The 20,226-nt window shown below is 39.5% G+C and overlaps 1 protein-coding gene across 2 annotated transcripts in view; it reads right to left on the reverse strand.

The window, feature by feature from the left end:
• Plcb1 (phospholipase C beta 1) overlaps positions 1-18,741 on the reverse strand; it is a 616,577-nt gene extending 597,836 nt beyond the window's left edge. Inside the window, exons 1-2 of one of the 2 annotated variants that reach the window (XM_048348812.1) lie at positions 18,359-18,741; positions 3,068-3,145 (exon numbers count right to left, since the gene is read on the reverse strand). In XM_048348812.1, the coding sequence (XP_048204769.1) occupies positions 3,068-3,145; positions 18,359-18,457 (177 nt within the window). In that variant the 5' untranslated portion in view covers positions 18,458-18,741. The remainder of the gene's footprint in view (positions 1-3,067; positions 3,146-18,358) is intronic. The other variant, XM_048348813.1, reaches the window with a different exon arrangement.
• Between the last annotated feature and the right edge of the window lie 1,485 nt (positions 18,742-20,226).

Raw genomic sequence — 20,226 nt, forward strand, 5'->3', positions numbered from 1 at the left:
GCCAATGGCACGCAAACACATAAAATAATAAATAAAATGTATAATAACAAAGGAAGTAGTTAGGATCCATCTTTGAAAATCCTGTGGCACTTTTTCCTCCCATTCCTTTATAAATTTATGTGTTCTTCCTCCCTCCCTTTCCCTAAGCTCTTGTTTTCAGAATACAAGGGCTTATAGACCATATCGAACTTCTTTGATCTTCAATTAGTAGAGACTAGCTTTATTATTATAGTAACTTTGCATTGAAGCAGGGTGTCCCGTTGCAAGAAAAAGTTCTACTTCATTTTATATTCTATCAGGATAGGTGTTTGTGAGCATTTGCATTGATCTGTTCATTCTCCATTAGCCATATCTTCAATGTTGTAGTGCAGATTCGTGTCATTCACATGGTTTTCATGGCAAATACTTCCTGCTATGGTTTCTGGCAAAAGTCCAGAGAAAACTTCTCTCTTAAGGCTGACAACCTCTCTAGCCCAGGCTAGACAGAAGTGCCATCTCATTCAAGGCTTAGACATATACTCATCCTTTTCACACAGTCTACATTTACACTAGGAAAAGCACAGCACTTAAAATAGTAAAATTCAAAAAACTCATTTTTTGCTAACTATATTCGGTAAGACTTACAGAGCCAACAAGAAGCAGAAAGAATTTGTAAAATAAGTCCAGAGCTGGTACCAAGTATGAACATTTATCTCTAAAAGTGATATTGATATTTATCTGTTTCTACCAACCCCAAACATTCTGTCAATGTTGCACCAAGGCAAAGTTCTGTTACCTAAAAAAAAAAGTCCATGCAAGCTTTGGTTTTTAATTCTGAAATCTATCATCTATGTGATCTGTTTTCTTTGTCAACTATCATTTCTACAGTGACAAATCAAAAGAAAGGGTTGGAGAGGGAATTGATCACTGTCTACAAGGAGACAGCCAGTGGATAGAAAGCAGTGGCTTGAGTACAAGGTCTGATAGAGACACCACAGAAGAATGGCATGGATGCTCTCGTTTTCACTTAATACACTGCAACCCATGCATTTCTTATTCTGCTTCTAAGACCAATGAATTTACTTTTCCCATTTATCCATTCATCTTTTAATTTCTAAGACATAGTGATCATTGACTAAAGTATATACTTCCAAACTAATAAATAACTGAAGGATGATTTAGTAATCCAAGAAGTTGACTGGAACTCTTAAGATAAATATCTGGGGGCAGGGGTACTAAAGCAATACACAGATTAAAAGATTGCTGCCTCATTATTTGTTTCAGTTGCTGCCTCATTATTTGTTTCAGTTGTTCCTAAACAATATTCTAACCAAGAAGAGAAAAAGATTGTTTAACAAACTGAATAAGATTTTTCTATATTTGAAAATAAGCCTGGGTCAAAATATTGGGTTCACAGAACATCCGAAATTCCTCAAAGAATCCTTGGTTCTAAACCTTTTCTTTCTTAGCAAAATAATATTTATGATTGGTCTGCCGGGGGAGGGGGGAGCTTAACTGAGTTGCCATGAATTATTTAAAAGCCCCAAAATATCTTCCATTGCTTTTATGGAAACTTGATTTACAAGTTGAGAAAATCAAACTGACAGTTTGTTCTCTTGTACAAATACCTAACCTTTAGAAATGCTCTAGGCATTATAAATATATCTTGCACAAATATAAGCTTCAACATAGTTCTTAAAAATAGCCTGTAGGAGGAAAAGATAAACAAAACAACAAACAAAATAACCCCAGGGAAACAAAACCTCTTTCAAGCCATTGTTTGATACAAAACAGCAGGAAACAAAACACAATGTCTAAGCCAAAATGATTAACACACCCAGTAATAAGCATGAAAGTTAAGTATGAAATCTTACTCAGCATCATTTTTGACATTAGCACAGAGTCCATGGTTTACTCCTACATCTGTGGCCACAGATGGATCCTAGGATACAATGACAGTAGCCAGAAAGTTCTGAGACCAGGACCTTAAGAGGTGATATTTGCATTTGGAGAAATGTGTAAGCCGGCCCATTCAGAAGGAGAGTAGACATTACATTTCAGTGACAAAGAGTGTCTGCCAGGATTCACACATCACTCACCATGCCAGTGTACAAGGCCAGTTCTACATTCATGCTCACATATGTTAACTGAAGTTAGACCAAAACATTCCTATAAGACTATTCCAGAAACTCTGATACCAGGAATCTAGTGTGTAATTTTAAGGCTTAGGGAACAGATGCCTTCTGAAATAATTAGGGATGTCTCAGCTATTCCGCTTCTATTCAATTGCTAGACAGTTGGCTTCAAAATGTATTTAGTACTCCCGATAAATTCTATCCTACCTCTGCAAATATTTTAGAGGACCAAATTATTCTACATTCTGAACCTCTAAGGTTCTACTGTAGAACTCTGATGCTGACTCTTGAAATGATAATAACTTTCTATGAATATTCTTGTCTGTCCATTAAACATCAAAGAAATCTTAGGATCTGTCCTCTTTTTAAGTAATTCAATATTGAATCATGAATGGCTTCATAATAAATGAGACGCTAACTCCATAGTATGGTGGGCAGAAAGCTAATTTGAAAAGGTACTTCAAACTGGAGGGAAATAATAAAGGAATCTTCACCGTGGTTTTCTAATAGTAGTAAAGTTAGCAAGGCCTAAATTCCATTGATTCTGGGAGAACCTTTAGTGAATATACAGGAGAGAAAGGAAATGCCAAGGGCATGGTCATTAGTCTCAAAGAACTTTATCATTTTTCTGCATTTCTTATGGATGAGGGTTTAAATCAGTAACATGTCTTAATTATGTTCTACACTAAATGTCATTCACTTACCCACAGTTTCTCATCCTGAACTTAAAACATCAATTGCTCTAGGATTTAGTGAGTCCAATATGTCTCACTAGCATTCGTAAAAAGTCCTAAGACATTGGCTTTTGATGTTCTTTAGAAGCAGGACTTTTCAATAAATTGCAAACAAAAAGTCATCAGGGAATCAAATATATGTATATTGTTCAACAAATACATACTTTGCAAATCAGTAACTAACTGGAAAATGTAAGAGAAATGTATCTCATTTCTTACCTTATTTTGATCTGTCCAGTAAAAGAAAAATCCCTGAGGGTCAGTCCTCAAAATAATTGGTGTAACAATAGTAGAGTCCTAAAGATGTAAACAAAAAAATACATATATTAATATATATTGCTATGGGAATTCCTTCCAGAAGTTGCTGAAGTAATAATAAGTGATTCATTTGATAAAGCCATCAATTATTAAGAAAATGTTCCCTGGGTGCTGGTGGCTCATACTTGTAATCCTAGTTACTCAGGAGGCTGAGATCTGAGGATCCCAGTTCAAAGTCAGCCATGGCAGGAAAGTTCATGACACTCTTATTTCCGATTAACCACGAGAAAACTGGAAATGGCACTGTGGTTCAACGTAGTACAGTGCTAGCCTTGAGCAAAAGACCTCAGGGACAGCACCTAGGCTCCAAGTTCAAGGCCCATGTCTGACAAAAAAAAAAAAAAATCCAACAGACAGTCAGAAAGATGTTCAAAAAACAAACCAGACATTTCATTTTTATTATCTTTATAGGAATACTGGCAATGAAACTTGTGTTCTTTACAAATATTCTGATGATTTGTACATTACAGGTAAAGGAGAAGGTTAGTGGTGTATTTATTAATTAAAACAAGTTTTAAGGTCTTGATATAAGTTCCATTGCAAAGCTGTATCTATGATAATTAGACATGAATATCAAATAAGGGCTGTCTAGGAAGGGATCAGAGGAAGGAGAGGATTATTGAAGGGCAAAGAGGATCAAAAGACATTGCACACAGATAGATAGATAGATAGATAGATAGATAGATAGATAGATAGATGATAGTTAGATAGATATAGACCATTGAAACACAACAAATCCTGCTTGAAATTGAGGAGAAGGAGACAGGAACAGGAATAACTGGAAGGGTTCAACTGGTTCAAAGTTCATTTGTATGAACTTATGTAAATATCACAATAAAACTCCATCATATTACAAATGTGTGTAATTCAAAAATAAAGTAAGAATAATAAAAAGTATATTTAGCTTCCTAAATAATTCTAACACTAACCATATTACATATTTCACATGATTAAAGTTAATTAAAATCCATCCTTGAGGATATTTTAAATTACATTTGCTCCATAAAATAAATTTTAATTGTACTAAAGCAAGTAAGCATAGCATTTGAGCCCTGCTGTTTCCAAGGGAACAGTAAATAAGGCAATCTCCGACATATTTGGAATGATCTAGCCAAATTGTTGCGAGTTTAAATTTCACTTGCTAAAATAAGACATCATAGACGAGTAGACTGAGGTTTGAGCCTACACTCAATAAAACAAAATTGCATGCAGTGTGATTTTAATATCTAACATTTTTTAAACATGTGTTCTTTCTTTAGGGAAGTTTTCAGAAAGGCATGCCATCTGTCCAGGAAAATACATATCAATATGTCACCAAGTGTGAATTTAGATACCAAACTAAGCCGGACATTGCAGGAACTGTATTTCATAAAGAGATATAAATTGCTAGGATTTTTGAAAACCTTTTCTTATATATCCTAACTCTAGTTAGGACATAGCCTAATGTGCTTTTGAAAATTTGAACTTACAGAGATTTTGGAATTTGTCTCTCCTCCCCACTTCCCCTCCCGTACTTGGTATACAGTATGAATGGTTTCAAGCTAACTTGGCAAGGTTTATGTTCAGCCTTTTCTGGAGGCTGCCTTCTTAGGATCAAATGTCTACCTCTTAGTTGTACAAGGAGTTGTCATTTAACAAAACAGTTTATGAATACACTGTATCCGAATCAGTGTCATCCTTTTCAACATTATCACTGTCCCTCCTCCACCAAGCCAGCTTTTCCCTTATTCTTAATTTAGGACCTTATTCAATGGATTCTTGACTGTATTCTCCCCCATCATGTCTTCATTCACCTACCCTTAGCCCCTTGCTGCAGCCTCCCTTTGCAAATACCCATTTCTTGGTGCTTACTTTGTTGGGCTTTGACTTTGTCATTATAAGGAATTACAATATCTGAGATCTCCCTAGAGTCTACCATATTTCAATTAATACACTTGTAGCTGATTTCATACCATCCAATATGTTTACTTATAGATTTATAGGCTAATTTAGCTACAATATATGAGGGGTCTGACTTATTTCACTGAATATATTTTTTCCAACTTGTTCTAAAACCGCATTTTATTTTGTTGCCATTCCTGGGGCTTGAACTCAGGGCCTGAGCTCTGTCCCTAGCTTCTTTTTGCTCAAGGCTAGCACACTGCCACTTGAGCCACAGCACCACTTCTGGCTGTTTTCTATATATGTGGTGTTGAGGAATCAAACCCAGGGCTTCATGTTAGGAGGCGAGCACTTTACCACTAGGCCATATTCCCAGCCTAAAACTCATTTTAAACAGCTGAAAAATGCTAGAGGGGGGAGAATAGTAACATACACCTAGTAGAGTTATTGTTAAAATTAATTAGCATAACTTTGGTTACATACTTGGACAAATACTTACTACATACAGAAGCTTATCATTAGTATAACTAGCTGTATTTATATGTATATTATAAGTATTATAACTAGATATATTTATTATAACTAGCTATATTAAATATTACCTGTAGTTTATCTTGATATATTTTTCATTTCAAATATAAGTACAAAACATATGTAATATAAAATCTATTATTTTAAAGTATTCAGTACAGAGGCATTCAGTACATTCACATTGTTGTGAATCAATTTCCAGAACATTCTATCAATATCCATCCATCTCCAGAACATCTTCCTTTTCCTAAACTGAGACTCTATAATGAATAAACAATAACTTGAATAACTTCATGTCCTCTCCCCATCCCGTAAAAGTCACCATCAACTACCTTTCTCTAAGAATATAGTTATCCTATATAATGCACATAAGTGGACTCTATAAATTTGTCCTCATCTTGCTTTTTTCATAGTATAATGCCATAGAAGTTCATTCATGTTGTAGCACTGTCAAGCACCCTTCCTTTTTTTTTTATACCGAGTAATGTTCCTTCTTGTGTTTACATTATGTCTTATATATCTACTCATCTGTAAATGGACACTTGGATTGATGCCACCTTTTGGCAATAGTGACCAATGATGGTATCAACAATGAATTTAAAATATTTTCATAAAACTTGATTTCAGTCATTTTCTGTATAGTCAGAGGGAATACTTCTGGCTTGTTCTGTGCTTACTTATCCCAATCCTAACATTCAATCTCTTCCTTCCCTCCCTCCCTCCCTCTTTCCCTCCCTCCCTCCCTCCCTCCCTCCCTCCATCCTTTCCTTCCTTCCTTCCTTCCTTCCTTCCTTCCTTCCTTCCTTCCTTCCTTCCTTCCTTCCTTCCTTTCTTCCTTCTTTTCTTCGCCTTTTTTTCTTTTTCTTGTAGTACTGAAGTTTGAACTCAAGTCCTTACTCTTACTAGGCAGGCACTCTACCATTTGATTCATGTTTCCAATCTGTTTATACTTTTCACAATTTTTCAGGTAGAGTTGTTTGTTTGTTTGTTTTTTGTTCCTCCAGGGCCAGCTTCAGCTACCTATAGCCTCCCACATAGCTGATGTGACAGGTTTACACCATCACACATGGCTTGCTGATTGATGTGCACTCTAACTCTTTGCACAAGCAGTAATCAAACTATGATCCTCCCTATATCTGCCCCCCAAATAGTTAGAATTACTGGTGTGAGCCACTACCAATGTCCCTTAACATACATTCTTAACAGATAGATGGAAAAATAGATTTTTACAAGGACCATGCTGTTGCATGGAACTTCAAATAGGATGCAATCTTCAAGATTACTTTTAAATGTCAGAAAAAAAACTTTTGAGATTCAAGTGAAAGAATAACCCTAAAAATATTTGAAGCTTCTTCTATGAGCTTCTGTGCTTAACAGTTCATAGAAATACGTGCAATAAATCACAGCAACATTTTCAGCCCTGGCTTATCATGTCTTCAAGAAGTGGGCAGATTGAAAGCTCTGAATGGTTGCCCATAGCACACATTCCCACTTTCAGACTAACTGGAATTAACCTGTAGGTGTAACTTATCATTTTCAGGCCATCTCCTTCTGCTATCAGAGATCTGACAAGACATAACTCAAAATTCTTAGTGACAAGTCACTGCAAGCATCCCAGACAATCAAATATTTAAGTGAGCAGAACAACACTGCTCAAATGTAGTTTCTTTTTCTTTTTTTTGAAGCATGTACTAGCTTCCTCATTTGAGACACTGCTATTTCTAGATTATTCCTTCTTCAGAATTAAAACTCCTTTGTTCAATATTTTCTTGACCCCACTCTTCTGCCCCTGCCACAGTTCTTCTGTGAAATGGTCGTTTATTATCTCGGCTCTCTGCCTGCTTCCTCCACAATCACCTCTCACATTCCAAGATCAGCTGGAACTTGGCATTCCTGCCACGCAAGGCAGGGTTTGACCCAGAAATACACAAATTTCCATTTTCAAGTCCACCTACTTTTTCCCTACCTCCCACATAGCTGCCAAATATTCTATTTTCCCCACACCCAAACAGCCACTCAACCCAGATTGCGAATGTTCTTCATTGTCAGAATATATGCCAAGGACTAAAGTTTGAAATCCATGTTCATCTTTCATTCCCAAGGAAATTGCAGACAAGTTGTGACTCATGGAGCGCAGTGCTACAGAATCATGAAGTCCCTCCAAGGGGCAATCTTTATTCTTGCCCACTCCTTTCAGTATTAGTAAGATGTGACTTCCAGAAGACGGTAGTTTTGAAGTTTTCGGGTTCATTAGAGACACTGACTTGTTAAAAAAAAAAAGATTCAGAGATTTCTGGGCCTCTTTTCTAGAGTAACTGCCTTTCCAGTTCTCGAATGGAATCTGAGAATATATGCTTGCTTCCTGGTGCTGCAAATCCAAGGTCTTGTCTATGCTGGGCAATTGCTCTTACTCCTGAACTCCATCCCCAGACTGAGAATCTGCACTTCTAATAAGGTCACATGGATGGTAATATTGCTGATCTTGAGAGCCACCATTGTAAGCCTAAAATGAGCAAAATGTCAGGACCAGGAATATAAGGATGTAAAGGTCTTATACCTGTGAGCTTAGAATGTAGTTAAATCTGTACCTTGTAAGTGCATTGTTGTCTCTTACTAAGGATTCAACTTTTTGTTTATTTTATAAGATCTTTTTTCCCCAATAAACCTCTATGTCACACAAAAAGAATAGTAATAAGACATATCAGTCTTGGGTGAATGACACCCAATAATTTCCCATCTATTAGCCTCTTTATTTGACAAAAACCATTTCATTCACATCTGTATCTTATCGATGTGAAGAAGTTCTGTTTTGAATCTATAAAAAGTCCTTAGGAACAAGAATGGATAGTTCAGGAACAATATATTGACCCATCAATCTAAACATCCCAAAGAATATGCAATATTTCAGCAAATGAAAGAGTCACTGGGATCAGCATTAACATTAGAAAGTCTGATAGCTTTTTATAATAATAACTGGCCTTTCAATGAACTGATACAAATCACTAATAAATTCCAAAAGAAATTTAGAGGCAATATCAAAGACACAAGAAGCCCATATTCGCTTCAAGCCCAGAATACTTTTTGTGGAAATATCTGGTAGAATAATAACACACAATATCCCTAGTATGTAATGTGAGCCAAATGCTGTGGAATGAATTTCACATGTGTTTCCTCTTCAATACCATCTCACATTGCATAACAATGCTTTGGTTCATAGCAGAGCGCATATATGACCAAGGTTCCACAGACTATAATTGAGCTTAAATTGCTTCTTATTTTTGCCTTGTTTGTGTTTAGGTGGGTCTAAGTATAAAAAACACCACTGTGTTTCAATTGCCGATGATATTTAATACAGGCTGTGCAGGATTGTAATTCAGAAGCAGTTGACTAGCCTAAGTTAGAACATAGTGGCTTTGGTAAGTGTACTTCATAATGTTTGAAATCACTTAATGGTGCATTTCTCAGAACTATCCCCACTGCTCAGCAATACTTGACTATATTTATTAAAAAAAAAAACCTAAGAGGTAGATTGTGTTATTGTTCCTATTTACACACAAATAAACCAAGGCTAAATAATTTGCCAAAGAAAACCCACTAAGCTAGTGAGGAAAGCATTCGAAATGAAACCTTGAAATTCACACTCTATATCATGTTCCTCAACCTTTTTTCCCATTATTATCCCACCAGGAAGCTTTCTTAGACATTTTTTATCCTAACTATCCTCCAGGGAAATGTTCATGTTACAAATATCCAGAATCTACTCCTATGATGTATGCACGCTGGTGCTTCACATACATTTACAAAAGGAAAGATAGTTTTTGGTGCACCAAGAACTAATTTTTTTTGGTTCCTGTCCCTTCTGTGAGCCATAGTGGGTTCGCTGATGCTACAGAGCATGTGAAATGTGGCTGCTGCAATGAAAGATATGCTACTTGATGTCACAGTAAGAGTGAAAGGGAAATATAAAATATCTCATTCATAATGCTTGATGGTGATGATATGTTAAAATGAAATAAAATATATTGCTAAAATAAATTCTCTCATTTCTCTTTTTTTTCAAATTGTTTTGATGTGACTACTAGAATATTTAGAAGTAGACACTGGCTCACATCCTATTACTATTAGGTAGCACAGTAGAGTATTCCTCATGGGGGCAATCTTTGTCTAAAAGCCAACCTGATTCTTTCCTTAGACAATTCCAATTACATAATTCTGGGGAGGATTTTTTCCCCATGAACTAAACTAAGATTAAATTGTTGATGTCTATTTGTTTTTAAAAGGTATCTGTAGCTGGCTGCTGTTGGGTCACACCTGTTATCCTAGCTACTCTTGATATCTGAGGGTTCCAGTTAAAAGCCAGCCAAGGTTAGAAAGTCTATGACTCCCATCTCCAGTTAACCACCAGAAAAGTAGAAGTAGAGCTGTGCCTCAAAGTGGTAGAGTTACTAGCCTTGAGCAAAAGAGGTCAGGGGCAGTGCTCGGGCCCTGAGTTCAAGCCCCACCATGGACCAAAAGAAATTTATCTTTGTCAATTGTCAGTTAACTAAATTGAACCACCGTGCTGCTATTTCCTGAGCTACACTTTCCTCAGTTGACGGGTGCTGTGATCTGAATCATGTCTCCCTTACTGTACAATAATTCATAGGTTGAAGTATTATTACTGTGACTTATTTAGAGATAAGGTCTTCAACAAGATTATTAAATTAAGAATGGGGTTTCCCTGGTTGGCTGTAAAGTAATATGACTGATGTCTTGATAAGAAGAGGAAATATGGACACAGACATGCAGAGAAATAAGACAGAGAAGTCAGATATCCAAGAAGATGGTCTAAGAAGAGATTCCTAGAACAGTTCATTTCCTTATAGCTCTCAGAAGATAGTAGTAACCCTACAGACACCTTGATCTTAGAGTTCAGGCCTCCAGAGCAGTGACAACATATATTTCTGTTGTGCAAGCCTCCAAATTTGTTGTACTTTTTGATATGGTATAATCCTAAACCTGTAGTGTAACTTCAAGGACCAGTTCAAGGGCCCATGGTGCATTCCTTCGTGCTTGTCAGAAGGGCTGCTGGCCAAGATTGACCTCCATTCTGACTTCACAGTGATTCTCAAGTTTCCATGCTGTCACAAGAGAACACACATGAGTAAAGAGATGCACTTCTGCATTGCACAATATGATAAGTCATCAGGTATGTAAGTCACTAAATTAGTGAAAATGAAAGCCCAGATCCTTTGATCTGTGTATTGTATCATTTCAAGACACAGCTCTAGTAGACGTTAACTGGCAGCTCATTGCAATTTCATTGTTGTTTATTTATGTATTTATGTAGTATATATGTATGTACCAGTACCCGTGCTTGAACTGAAAGCCTTAGACTTGCTCAGTTTGGTTGTACATGGCTTGCACTTTACCCCTGAAACTGGCTTCTATTCCTATTTCTTTGTATTTTTAATTTGCATTAATATGATTAGTGATGTCAAACATCTTTTTGTGTATTTAGTGGTGTTATGTGTGGTATGTGCAAAAGACAAAGGGAGAGAGAGAGAGAGAGAGGGAGGGAGAACCAATCTGATACAATATAAATCAGTTAAAATCACAAGGTATCATTTTAATTATTGTTTCTCAAGCACTGAAACTTATGCATCTTGGAGGCCTTTTGGCAACATTATAGATATTGCTGATCATCACACCTGGAGGGTTTGCTAGTAGCATCTATTATACCAAGGCCAGGAATGCTGCTAAGCATCCTACAATGCAGGGACCATGACCCCACCCACCAAAACAGCAACAGCTCCTCTGAACTCAGTGGTGTGGACCCTGACCACTATGCGATAATGGACTTTTAAAGGTGTCTAAAACTTTGCCAGGACCAAATAAGTTCATAGGAAGGCATTATCTCAGCCACATTCCTCACTTGTTATCCTGTTTCAGTCCTTCAGAGTCCAACATGTCTCCCCTCACTGGGCTATGTCCTCTCTGCTCCTGTTGGCCTAAATCCTCCTTATATTGCTGCTTTTTTCACAAATGGAGTTTATCCAAGGAAACATTTATGCCTCTTGTACTCATTGCATTGATATGTTTTCCTGCATCACTTACCATAGTCAGACCAAGATATTATACCTTTAGTTGCCTATCATCTAAGTCCTAGAGTACAGGAGCCAAGATATTTATCATCGATAGTCAAAGACACTAACACAATTATCTTACAAGAGGCACTGATATATTTTTGAAGTAGGAATACTAAAAAGGTGAATGGATGGGTGGATGGGAGGCATAAAAAAAGTAAATGATATTTTGGAAAATATACTTGCTACTTGAGGTAGGTACCTAGCAAACTGACATAGAGCACAGCATGGAAAAATGTTAAGCAGTGGTGAGAAATTTCAAATCAATGGTCAAAATCAACTCATGAAAGAAGTGCTAGAGTCTACAAATACCAACTTAGTTGAAGAAAAAGGGAGCATAAACAGAGAGCACATAACTGCCAGTGTCACCTTTCCCTCTCAGAGACACTTGAAAACTATCACAAATATGTGATGTCTTCTACAGCTATGTGAGCTGCAAAAGCAATTTAGGAAAGTGTCCTCTTTCATGCCTCTACCAGATTTGACATACATGCATCTCTTTGTTGGGACTTAATTGGCAGCCAGAGTCTTAGTTGGTAAAAGTTAGTTCAGAAGTCTAAATTTTACATTATTGAAAGTCCTATTGAAAGAATGTAAAAAAGGAATGGATACAAAGTCTCAATACTTTTCAGCAGACAACAAGTGAGAAAGATCAGGCTTAGTGTTTCTAAGTTTTCTCAATCTACTAGAGAAATTACTGAATTTCTCTATGGACTTCCAACACCTTTCTAAGTTCATATGGTCAGGTCTTTTGAATGCACCATAATTAGCTTTGTAAAATCCAGTTCACAGAGAAGTTCAAAAGAAAATCGGATTTTTATTTTCTTAGCTAGCAAAGCAGTCACTTAAAACTTGTAAGTATCAATGTTATGCCACTATATCTAGTTTTAGTATAAATATTTCCTTTGGTGACAAATCCCTTTTCCCTTGAATTTGCTCATAAAACTTCAATGCAATAAAAAGAAACAAAACATTGTGAACTAAAAAAGCCCTCAAAATGCAAAACAGATGTAGGAGGCTTTTAATGGTCTTAATACCAAATGTCTGGGGTTTGTTTCCCTTCATTTTATACAATAGTTTGTTTCCCACTCTATAATAACATAGCTTCTTCATAACTATATAGTATGTTGCAAGTTTATAGTATTTTATAAATACAACAATAGAATTTAGTAAATTTGTGGTATACTATAAATGCATAGTACTGAGTAAAGTTGACTAAGTATACTAAGTCAACTTTGATTAATACATATACCTGAATTGTTTGTCAAGAATACAAAATAAAAATTTCCAAAATTGATACAAACCTTTTGGCAAAGGGAAAACTAGACCTTAAAAGAAATCAGAGAACTGACTTCTTGAATTGCAATTCCTCTGTATCACTAAAGATTAATAATAATTTAAAAAGAGATCAAAGGGCAATAAGAAATGGCTCTTAAAAAGCATAACTATCCTTTATATCTAATTTCAGCTAGTTTCCTTTTTAATTATTGCTGGTTTCTTTAAGATGATATAAGTAAATAATCTGAGAAATAATGTGCACTAGTCCCTTTGCCTCCTGAGACATAGGAGCACATGGTTTTGATTAAGGGATCAGACATGAAATGGGGGGGGGGGGGGAGAATTAGATGGAATAGATTGTAAAAATTTGTCCAAATGGCGGGATCTAAAAGTCTGCAGGAACCTAATATTAGCTCAGGTAGCAGGAAAATGAACATTTTCAGTGACCGAGAATGTGTTATTTAACTGGAGACCCACAGAGCCAGTTGACAATCCACAATCAGTCCCATTCCATTTCTGCTAGTACTTGTTACTCGTGATAACAACAATTCTGATAAGGAAACGTTTAACTACAGGTTACCACATCTGCCAAAAAGCAAAATGTTCCTGTTCTGTTTAAATAATACTCCAGGTCTAAATTCAGTGATCTGAAACTACCGAGGTAGTTGTGAGTTGAATACTGTAAGCACATACACTTGTTTGCCTTAAAATTGTTAATGTGACGTTACATGAGTTTTACTCTGATCTTTTCTTTACCTGTGAAAATAAATGTATAAAATGTGTAACATAATGTTTAAAAATATAAATTGCAGGGGTAGAGATATCGCTTGCTAGCATAATGTCTTTCTGACATGCACCATGACTGTGGGTTTAGTCCCCAGCAACAAAACCCAAGAACTGAAACAAAGGATCAGAGAAAAACATGTGTGAGAAAGAAATATATTGCAATAACAACAGTGTATGAGTCTGCTCTGCTATGCGAGTCACTGACTATAAGCATTTCAAATCCTTACTAAATTACTAGAACTGTGTTTCACTATTTCATTGGGGGCCATTCTCCACACCTGCTATGCTTCTCAGACTTAATTCTACCACAGATAAAGGACCTAATCAAGGCCCATCTAAACCAAAGATCTGTTACTTTTGCTATTATCCAACAGTTCCAGGATAATAAATAGATGCTTTGGGCTGAAGAAGTTTGTTTTGATTTTCTGTTCACTGAGGATAAAAACCAGCAAAACCATCTGTGAGATTAGAAGTTACCTTTAGAAGGGCATGTGGGGACTGGAGAGGACATCTTCAGCATACAATGCTGTGTTTTGGCCTTGTGCTGAGATGAAGAGTGCTCACTTTGTGAAAACGAATTGAGCAAGACACAGGATTGCTACATTTTGTGGTATGCATGATGCACTCTGATTAAAGGCTCAACATATCTTGATTGCCTCACAGAGTTGTCTACTCACATTTACAGTTACAGACCTTCCGTGAGAAATTTACCATGTTCTCTAAACAGGAAAACATGGACATCTGTGGGGGCATTTAAGTAGTTCTTGAGGGAGAACCTGCTTAGCCTTCCAGTCAGAAATCTAAGCCTGGAGCCAATGGCTCCCACCTTAATCTTGTATACCTACTTGGAAAGCTGAGATATGAGGATCACGATTTTAAGCCAGCACAGGCCAGAAAGTCCCCGAGACTCCTATCTTCAATTAATTACCAAAAAGCAAGAAGAAAAGGCATGCCTCAAGTGGCAGAGCTCTAGCACTGAACAAAAAATGTGAATGGACAGCATCCAGGTCCTCAGTTCAAGCTCCAATACTAGCACAAAACAAATAAACAAACAGAAAAGGAACAAAAAATACTTTCACAATCCTAAATGGCCCCAAATGCATCATTTTTGCATGTCCTGTTATGTGTTCTGCTTAATGGGAATCTTTTGTTTTATGGACAAGAAAGCAAGATTTTATAGTTTTCCAAGAAGATCAGATTTGTGAAAGGTTTTAGGTTGCTTTAAGCATTCTCTTTCTGCCTAGACAAGGAGATGAGGAGGAATCTCGGGGACAGGAAATAGCAGGTATATTTTCCAAGCCACTGTCAAAAGGAAAAACAGAACAGCTCCCCTCATCAATGACACAGAATCAAATCAGGAGACCTCTTTCATTTCCCCAATTACCATACTAAGAGCTGGCAAAAACTGAAAAGAAAAAAAAGAGAGAAATGCAATGCACATCAACAATTCAAAAGAAATGGACAAAGATACGTGAGAACATCAAGGACATGTCACAAAATATTCCAGAATATGGCCTAGTGGTAGAGTTCTTGCCTCGTATACATGTAGCCCTGAGTTCAATTCCTCAGCACCACATATACAGAAAAAGCCAGAAGTGGCACTGTGGCTCAAGTGGCAGAGTGCTAGCCTTGAGCAAAAAAAAGCCAGGCACAGTGCTCAGGCTCTAAGTTCAAGCCCCAGAACTGGCAAGAAAAAAAAAGGCAGTCCATGATTATGTCACTGAGATAATTTGATCTCTTTAAAATAATTTCTCAAAATATAAACACGAGACTAAAAATTAAATCCATCAATTTACACACAGGCCAGAGAGTTGTGTCATCTGTCTGTCATACTTTCCAAGTTCATTCACATACTTGACCCCAGTGGTTTTTACATGATTTCCCAGACCACCAACTGCAGCAGCAGCACCCACAAACTTATAAGAAATGTAGATTCACACGCCCTACCTCACACCCAGAAATCTGACTGTTACGAGGCCTTGTGGGTGGCTTTCAGGGATGCTGAAGTGTGAGAATCATGACTCTACCCTATTGGCTTCTCCTAGCTATTTGCAATAGAAAATAACTGTTGACAGCAACTGTTGACCACACTTTTGCAACTAAGCTATCAAAGTTGTATAGAGGAAAAGTGATTTGCCTGAAGTTACACAGCTACCTGGCAGGAAATCCAGCAAGTAAACACAGGCTTTTGACTTGATCTCTTTTCATGGACCACCTCACAAAGATGCAACAAAACAAATAAAGTGAGATTAAATTGTGTCAATTCTAGAAGGGCAAATATGAATTAGAAAGACTAGACAGGGTGCTCACTAGGGAGCATAAAAGCAACAGGGTATTCTTCTTAGTTCACAGACCACAGAGAGCAAAAGAACCAAAGCACCTGCCAAGTAGTTCATCATGTTTCTGATAACTTGTCTCTTTGGTACCATTTAGCTTTTGTCTTTAAATGCAAGAACTGGCTTTCTTCCTGGTGCCTGCATCCTTCCCACAAAGAATCTCAAAAAACCCAAAAACAAACAAATAAACAAACAAACAAAAACTCTTGCTACGACACTCAGAGTTCTTTCCCCCTTCTTGCTATGGCATTTGACTAGTGTCCTCTCTGTTAATTCTCAGTGCATGCTTTTTAATCTCTTTCCACTTGGTATTTTTAATCATTTTAGTATCTTCCACTTAGAATGGAAGGTCGGAAGCAGCAGGATCTTTATGTGCTTTTTCCAACACTCTAGGACCTACTCCATGGCTAGCACTAAGTGGGCGAGGAATGTGTTACATAAATGTACAACATACAAATCACCTACACAGGGAATCTCAAAATGTATTTTCATACACCTTCTTTCTCAAAGTCACATTGGCTGTTGTCTGCCAAATAAGAAATATGGGGAAATACATTGAAATATGGTTTCAAATCATCACTCTACAAGAAATTCAGAGCTTGTGACAAAACTCCTTTAAAAAAATAATTCTGGCAAGTCTGTTTCTCTTTTCTCTCTGACATTCACTTTTTCCTCAGTAAACCTATCATCACATTTGTTCTCTATATAAAGATTTCAGCCTGGATAAGACTGTTCTATTTGTTCAACTGAGTTTTCTTTCTTTTTCTCTTGACCCAAACAAAGCACTGAATGCGCTTCTGAATTGATTGTTTAGATTCTATTCTATTTACCAAAAGCTTCTGGTCTAATTAGGCTGGAACAGAGAAGAGAAACATGCAAAGTCTGTGGTAAAAATATGCACGCGTACATTTTTGCCTTCATTTAATATTTGGCAGAAAATTTCAAGGAAGCTGGGACTCATTCTGCAAGTTCTGATTGCACTCCCAACTGGACAAAATATAGGCACAGACTCACTCGGCTAAGTAATTGAATTCACTACCTGGAATATTTAAATTGTTTTCAGACACTGGAAATTGGCTTAAGAAGATTAAAGAAAAATACCCTGGAGAATAACAGGCTATAATTTACTAGGTAGAAAAATCTTTTCAGCAAGAAGAACGCTTTATTCTTGTATAATTCCTCCTGGTGAAGATATGTATTAGTCATCTGGATCTAAATTTCCTTACATCCTGACAGCTTGGCTTTATTCCAGTTGGTTGCTCTTATCACATCCTTTGGGAAAGACACCACCCTATAGATTTAAACCATAAGGTGTATGCTCCCCCCCCCCTCCCCAGTTCACCTGTTTTCAGTGAGATCTGATTATTTAAATGGAATTCTACTACAGTGGAAGGAAGGCAGAGGTCATTTGAAGTCCTGGGGTCCGGGCTGTATAGAAACCATGGGGATGCCAGCACTGGGGCTCTGCTCTACCCAACCTGACAAAAAGGCTCAGGCACCTAGTGAGAGAACATCTTGTCTATTTCAAAGTGAAGGCTCTAGCCATTTCATTTCTCAAAAGCTAGCCCTCGCTCGCTTGTCTCCAAGCCCATGACGCCCCTAGGGACCCTCCATGGCCCCCTTGATGCTCAGCACCCCTTCTCAGGTGTGTGGACTCCAAGCCTCTTCAGGGTCCCCTAGCTCTGGAGTCAGGCGCTAAAGTTTGGCAGCACGACCACCTGTCGGCTGCGCCTTTGTGTCCTCAGCCGCGTGGCTCGCACTCAAGCCCCCAAAGAGGGTTAACAATCACTGTCTTTCAGACGCAGGGACCCCCTGTCCTGTAGCAAGGAGGTGGGCAAAGGAGGTAAAGGGGTTGCTTTCGCCCGCAGAGAGGGGCACGCCTGGTGTACAGCCTGCTCTTTCCAGCTGGCTCCAACTTTACACTCCTCACTTTGTAAACTCTGTGGACCTGTCACCAGGCAAAAACCTGCCCCTCTGGCTCCATTGGCCTCCAAGACTTAAGACCCTGAGGGGGCGATTGTCAGACCTATCCAGACTGTCAGTTTTAAACCCCGCGGACCCAGGAGCGCGCGCAAATCGCCTGCCCTTAGCCACCCACCTCCTGGGCTGTCAACCTGGGCGCCTAAAGGCCGCCCCTGCCCCACTAGTCAGGGACCCATTGCATAACGCGCCCCTCGCCCCGCCCCCACGCAGCCCGCCCCGCTCCGTTCCCCGGCCAGCGAGCACCCCGAGGCCCGGGCCGCCCCAATACTTACATCATCCCACTTGACGAATTTGGTGCCTTTCTTGAGGCTGTCGGACACGCACACGGGCTTGAGTTGCAAAGCGTGCACTCCGGGTTGAGCCCCAGCCATCTGGGCTCATCGAGGCTCCGGGCGGCCCCCGGGCAAGCTTGGCAGAGACAGGGCGCAAAGCACTGGGGCGCGGGTTTGCTTTCTCCGCTCCGGAGGTGCCTGACTGTGCTCCCCGGGCCGGCCTCTCCCCCCCACCCTGGCCTCCTGGCCTCCGCACCTCTCCCCGACGCCGATCAGCAGGCAGGGCGCGCGGGGGCGCAGTGCCCAGCCATGCCGCCCCGGGCGGGACGCGGGGTTGGAAACCCGCGGTGGACGGTGAGGCTCGGAAGACGAAGAGAAGCCCAGCCGGGCAACCAAAGCTGCCAGCCGCTGCCGGATCCAGCTCCTCCTCCACCGCCGCCGCCGCCTCAAAGCGCACCATTCAGCACATCCTCTAGACACAGAGGGAGAGAGCGAGTGACACACGCTCGGCGCCCCCCTCCACCTCCTCCTCCTCCGGCTCCTTCCCCTCCTCCCTCCCCTCCTCCTGTCACCCCCCCCCCCCCCCACCACACACACACCTCCCTTCTCTGCCACCCTCGATTGCTCAGTCGCCCGGCTCTTCCTTTCCCCCCTCCCTCCCCGCGCTCCCAGCCCAACTTTGCGCGCTGGGTCTGGCGCCGGGAAGCGGGGATGCAGCGACACCTCCCGGCTGCTAGAACCTACTGCAGCCAACGCCTGCCCCTCCCGCGCGGCCTCTGAGCATGCCCTGAGCCCTAGGTGACTGGCTGCCAGCGGTGGGTGCCTTTGGGGTGCTCTCTAGGAGGGGACCTTGACCTGCAAGCATTTCTGAGTCCTACGCTGGTAGGAAAAGAAGGGTATTGGAAGGGAGTACAGGCATCCGCAGCTTCCCTTTGTTGCTGGAGCTCTCCAGATTTTTTTTTTTTTTCTCCAAGAGAATTGGTATTATTAGCAGGGAAGAGAGCAGTTGAGAAGCTTGGTAGGAGAGCTCTTCAGAGAAATCTCCTAGAGCAGGAGAGCTGGCTGTGCGTTGGGGGAAACAGTTAAGTGGTGTTTTTGAGGTAATAAGTCTGTCCGGAGAAAAATCCAAAGTTGTATTTCCCAAGTAAGAAAATAGGCACCTTCCTTTCAGGATCTCCTCTCCCTGTTCCGTGTGTGTGTGTGTGTGTGTGTGTGTGTGTGTGTGTGTGTGTGTGTGTGTGTGTGTGTGTGTGTGTGTGTGTGTGCTCGCTCATTTCAGAGCATAGGTCTAGGAATGCAGTTTGTTCTCTTCGACAGAAGTGGTAGAAGGGCAAGAAAAAATGGACCAAAATTTCAAAACGGATTAGTACTATATTAATAGCATATGAAGCAACTGGATCGCTCATCTATTGCTGAAGGATTGTAGATAGGTAAAGCTACTTTGGAGAACAGCTGCTTATAATCGTGAACATCTACTTATCATACAACACAGACATTCTACCAGAAGAATTGAAAACAAGTGGGTGTTGGTAACTCAGACCTGAAATCCAACCTGTTCAGGAGGCTGAGAACTGAGGATCAAGGCTCTAAGCCAGCCTGGGAAGCCAGATTGGGACTCTCTAATTAACCACCAAAGACCCAAAAGTGGAGATGTAGCTCAAGTAGTAGAACCCCAGCTTTCCTTGAAAAATGTAAGACATATTGGCCCACAAATAAATGCTTACTCTTGTTCTTTCTTTATTTTTTAACCAATAACTATATCTGGAGGACACACATGGACCAGGAATTCTGGGTGTGGGAGATAGACACTCTTTATGAGTAAAGAAAACATGCATGTGGCATATTGATTTTTAGCATGTGATGGGACA

The sequence above is a fragment of the Perognathus longimembris genome, chromosome 6, assembly GCF_023159225.1.
Source record: "Perognathus longimembris pacificus isolate PPM17 chromosome 6, ASM2315922v1, whole genome shotgun sequence".
Classification (NCBI taxonomy): Eukaryota; Metazoa; Chordata; class Mammalia; order Rodentia; family Heteromyidae; genus Perognathus; species Perognathus longimembris.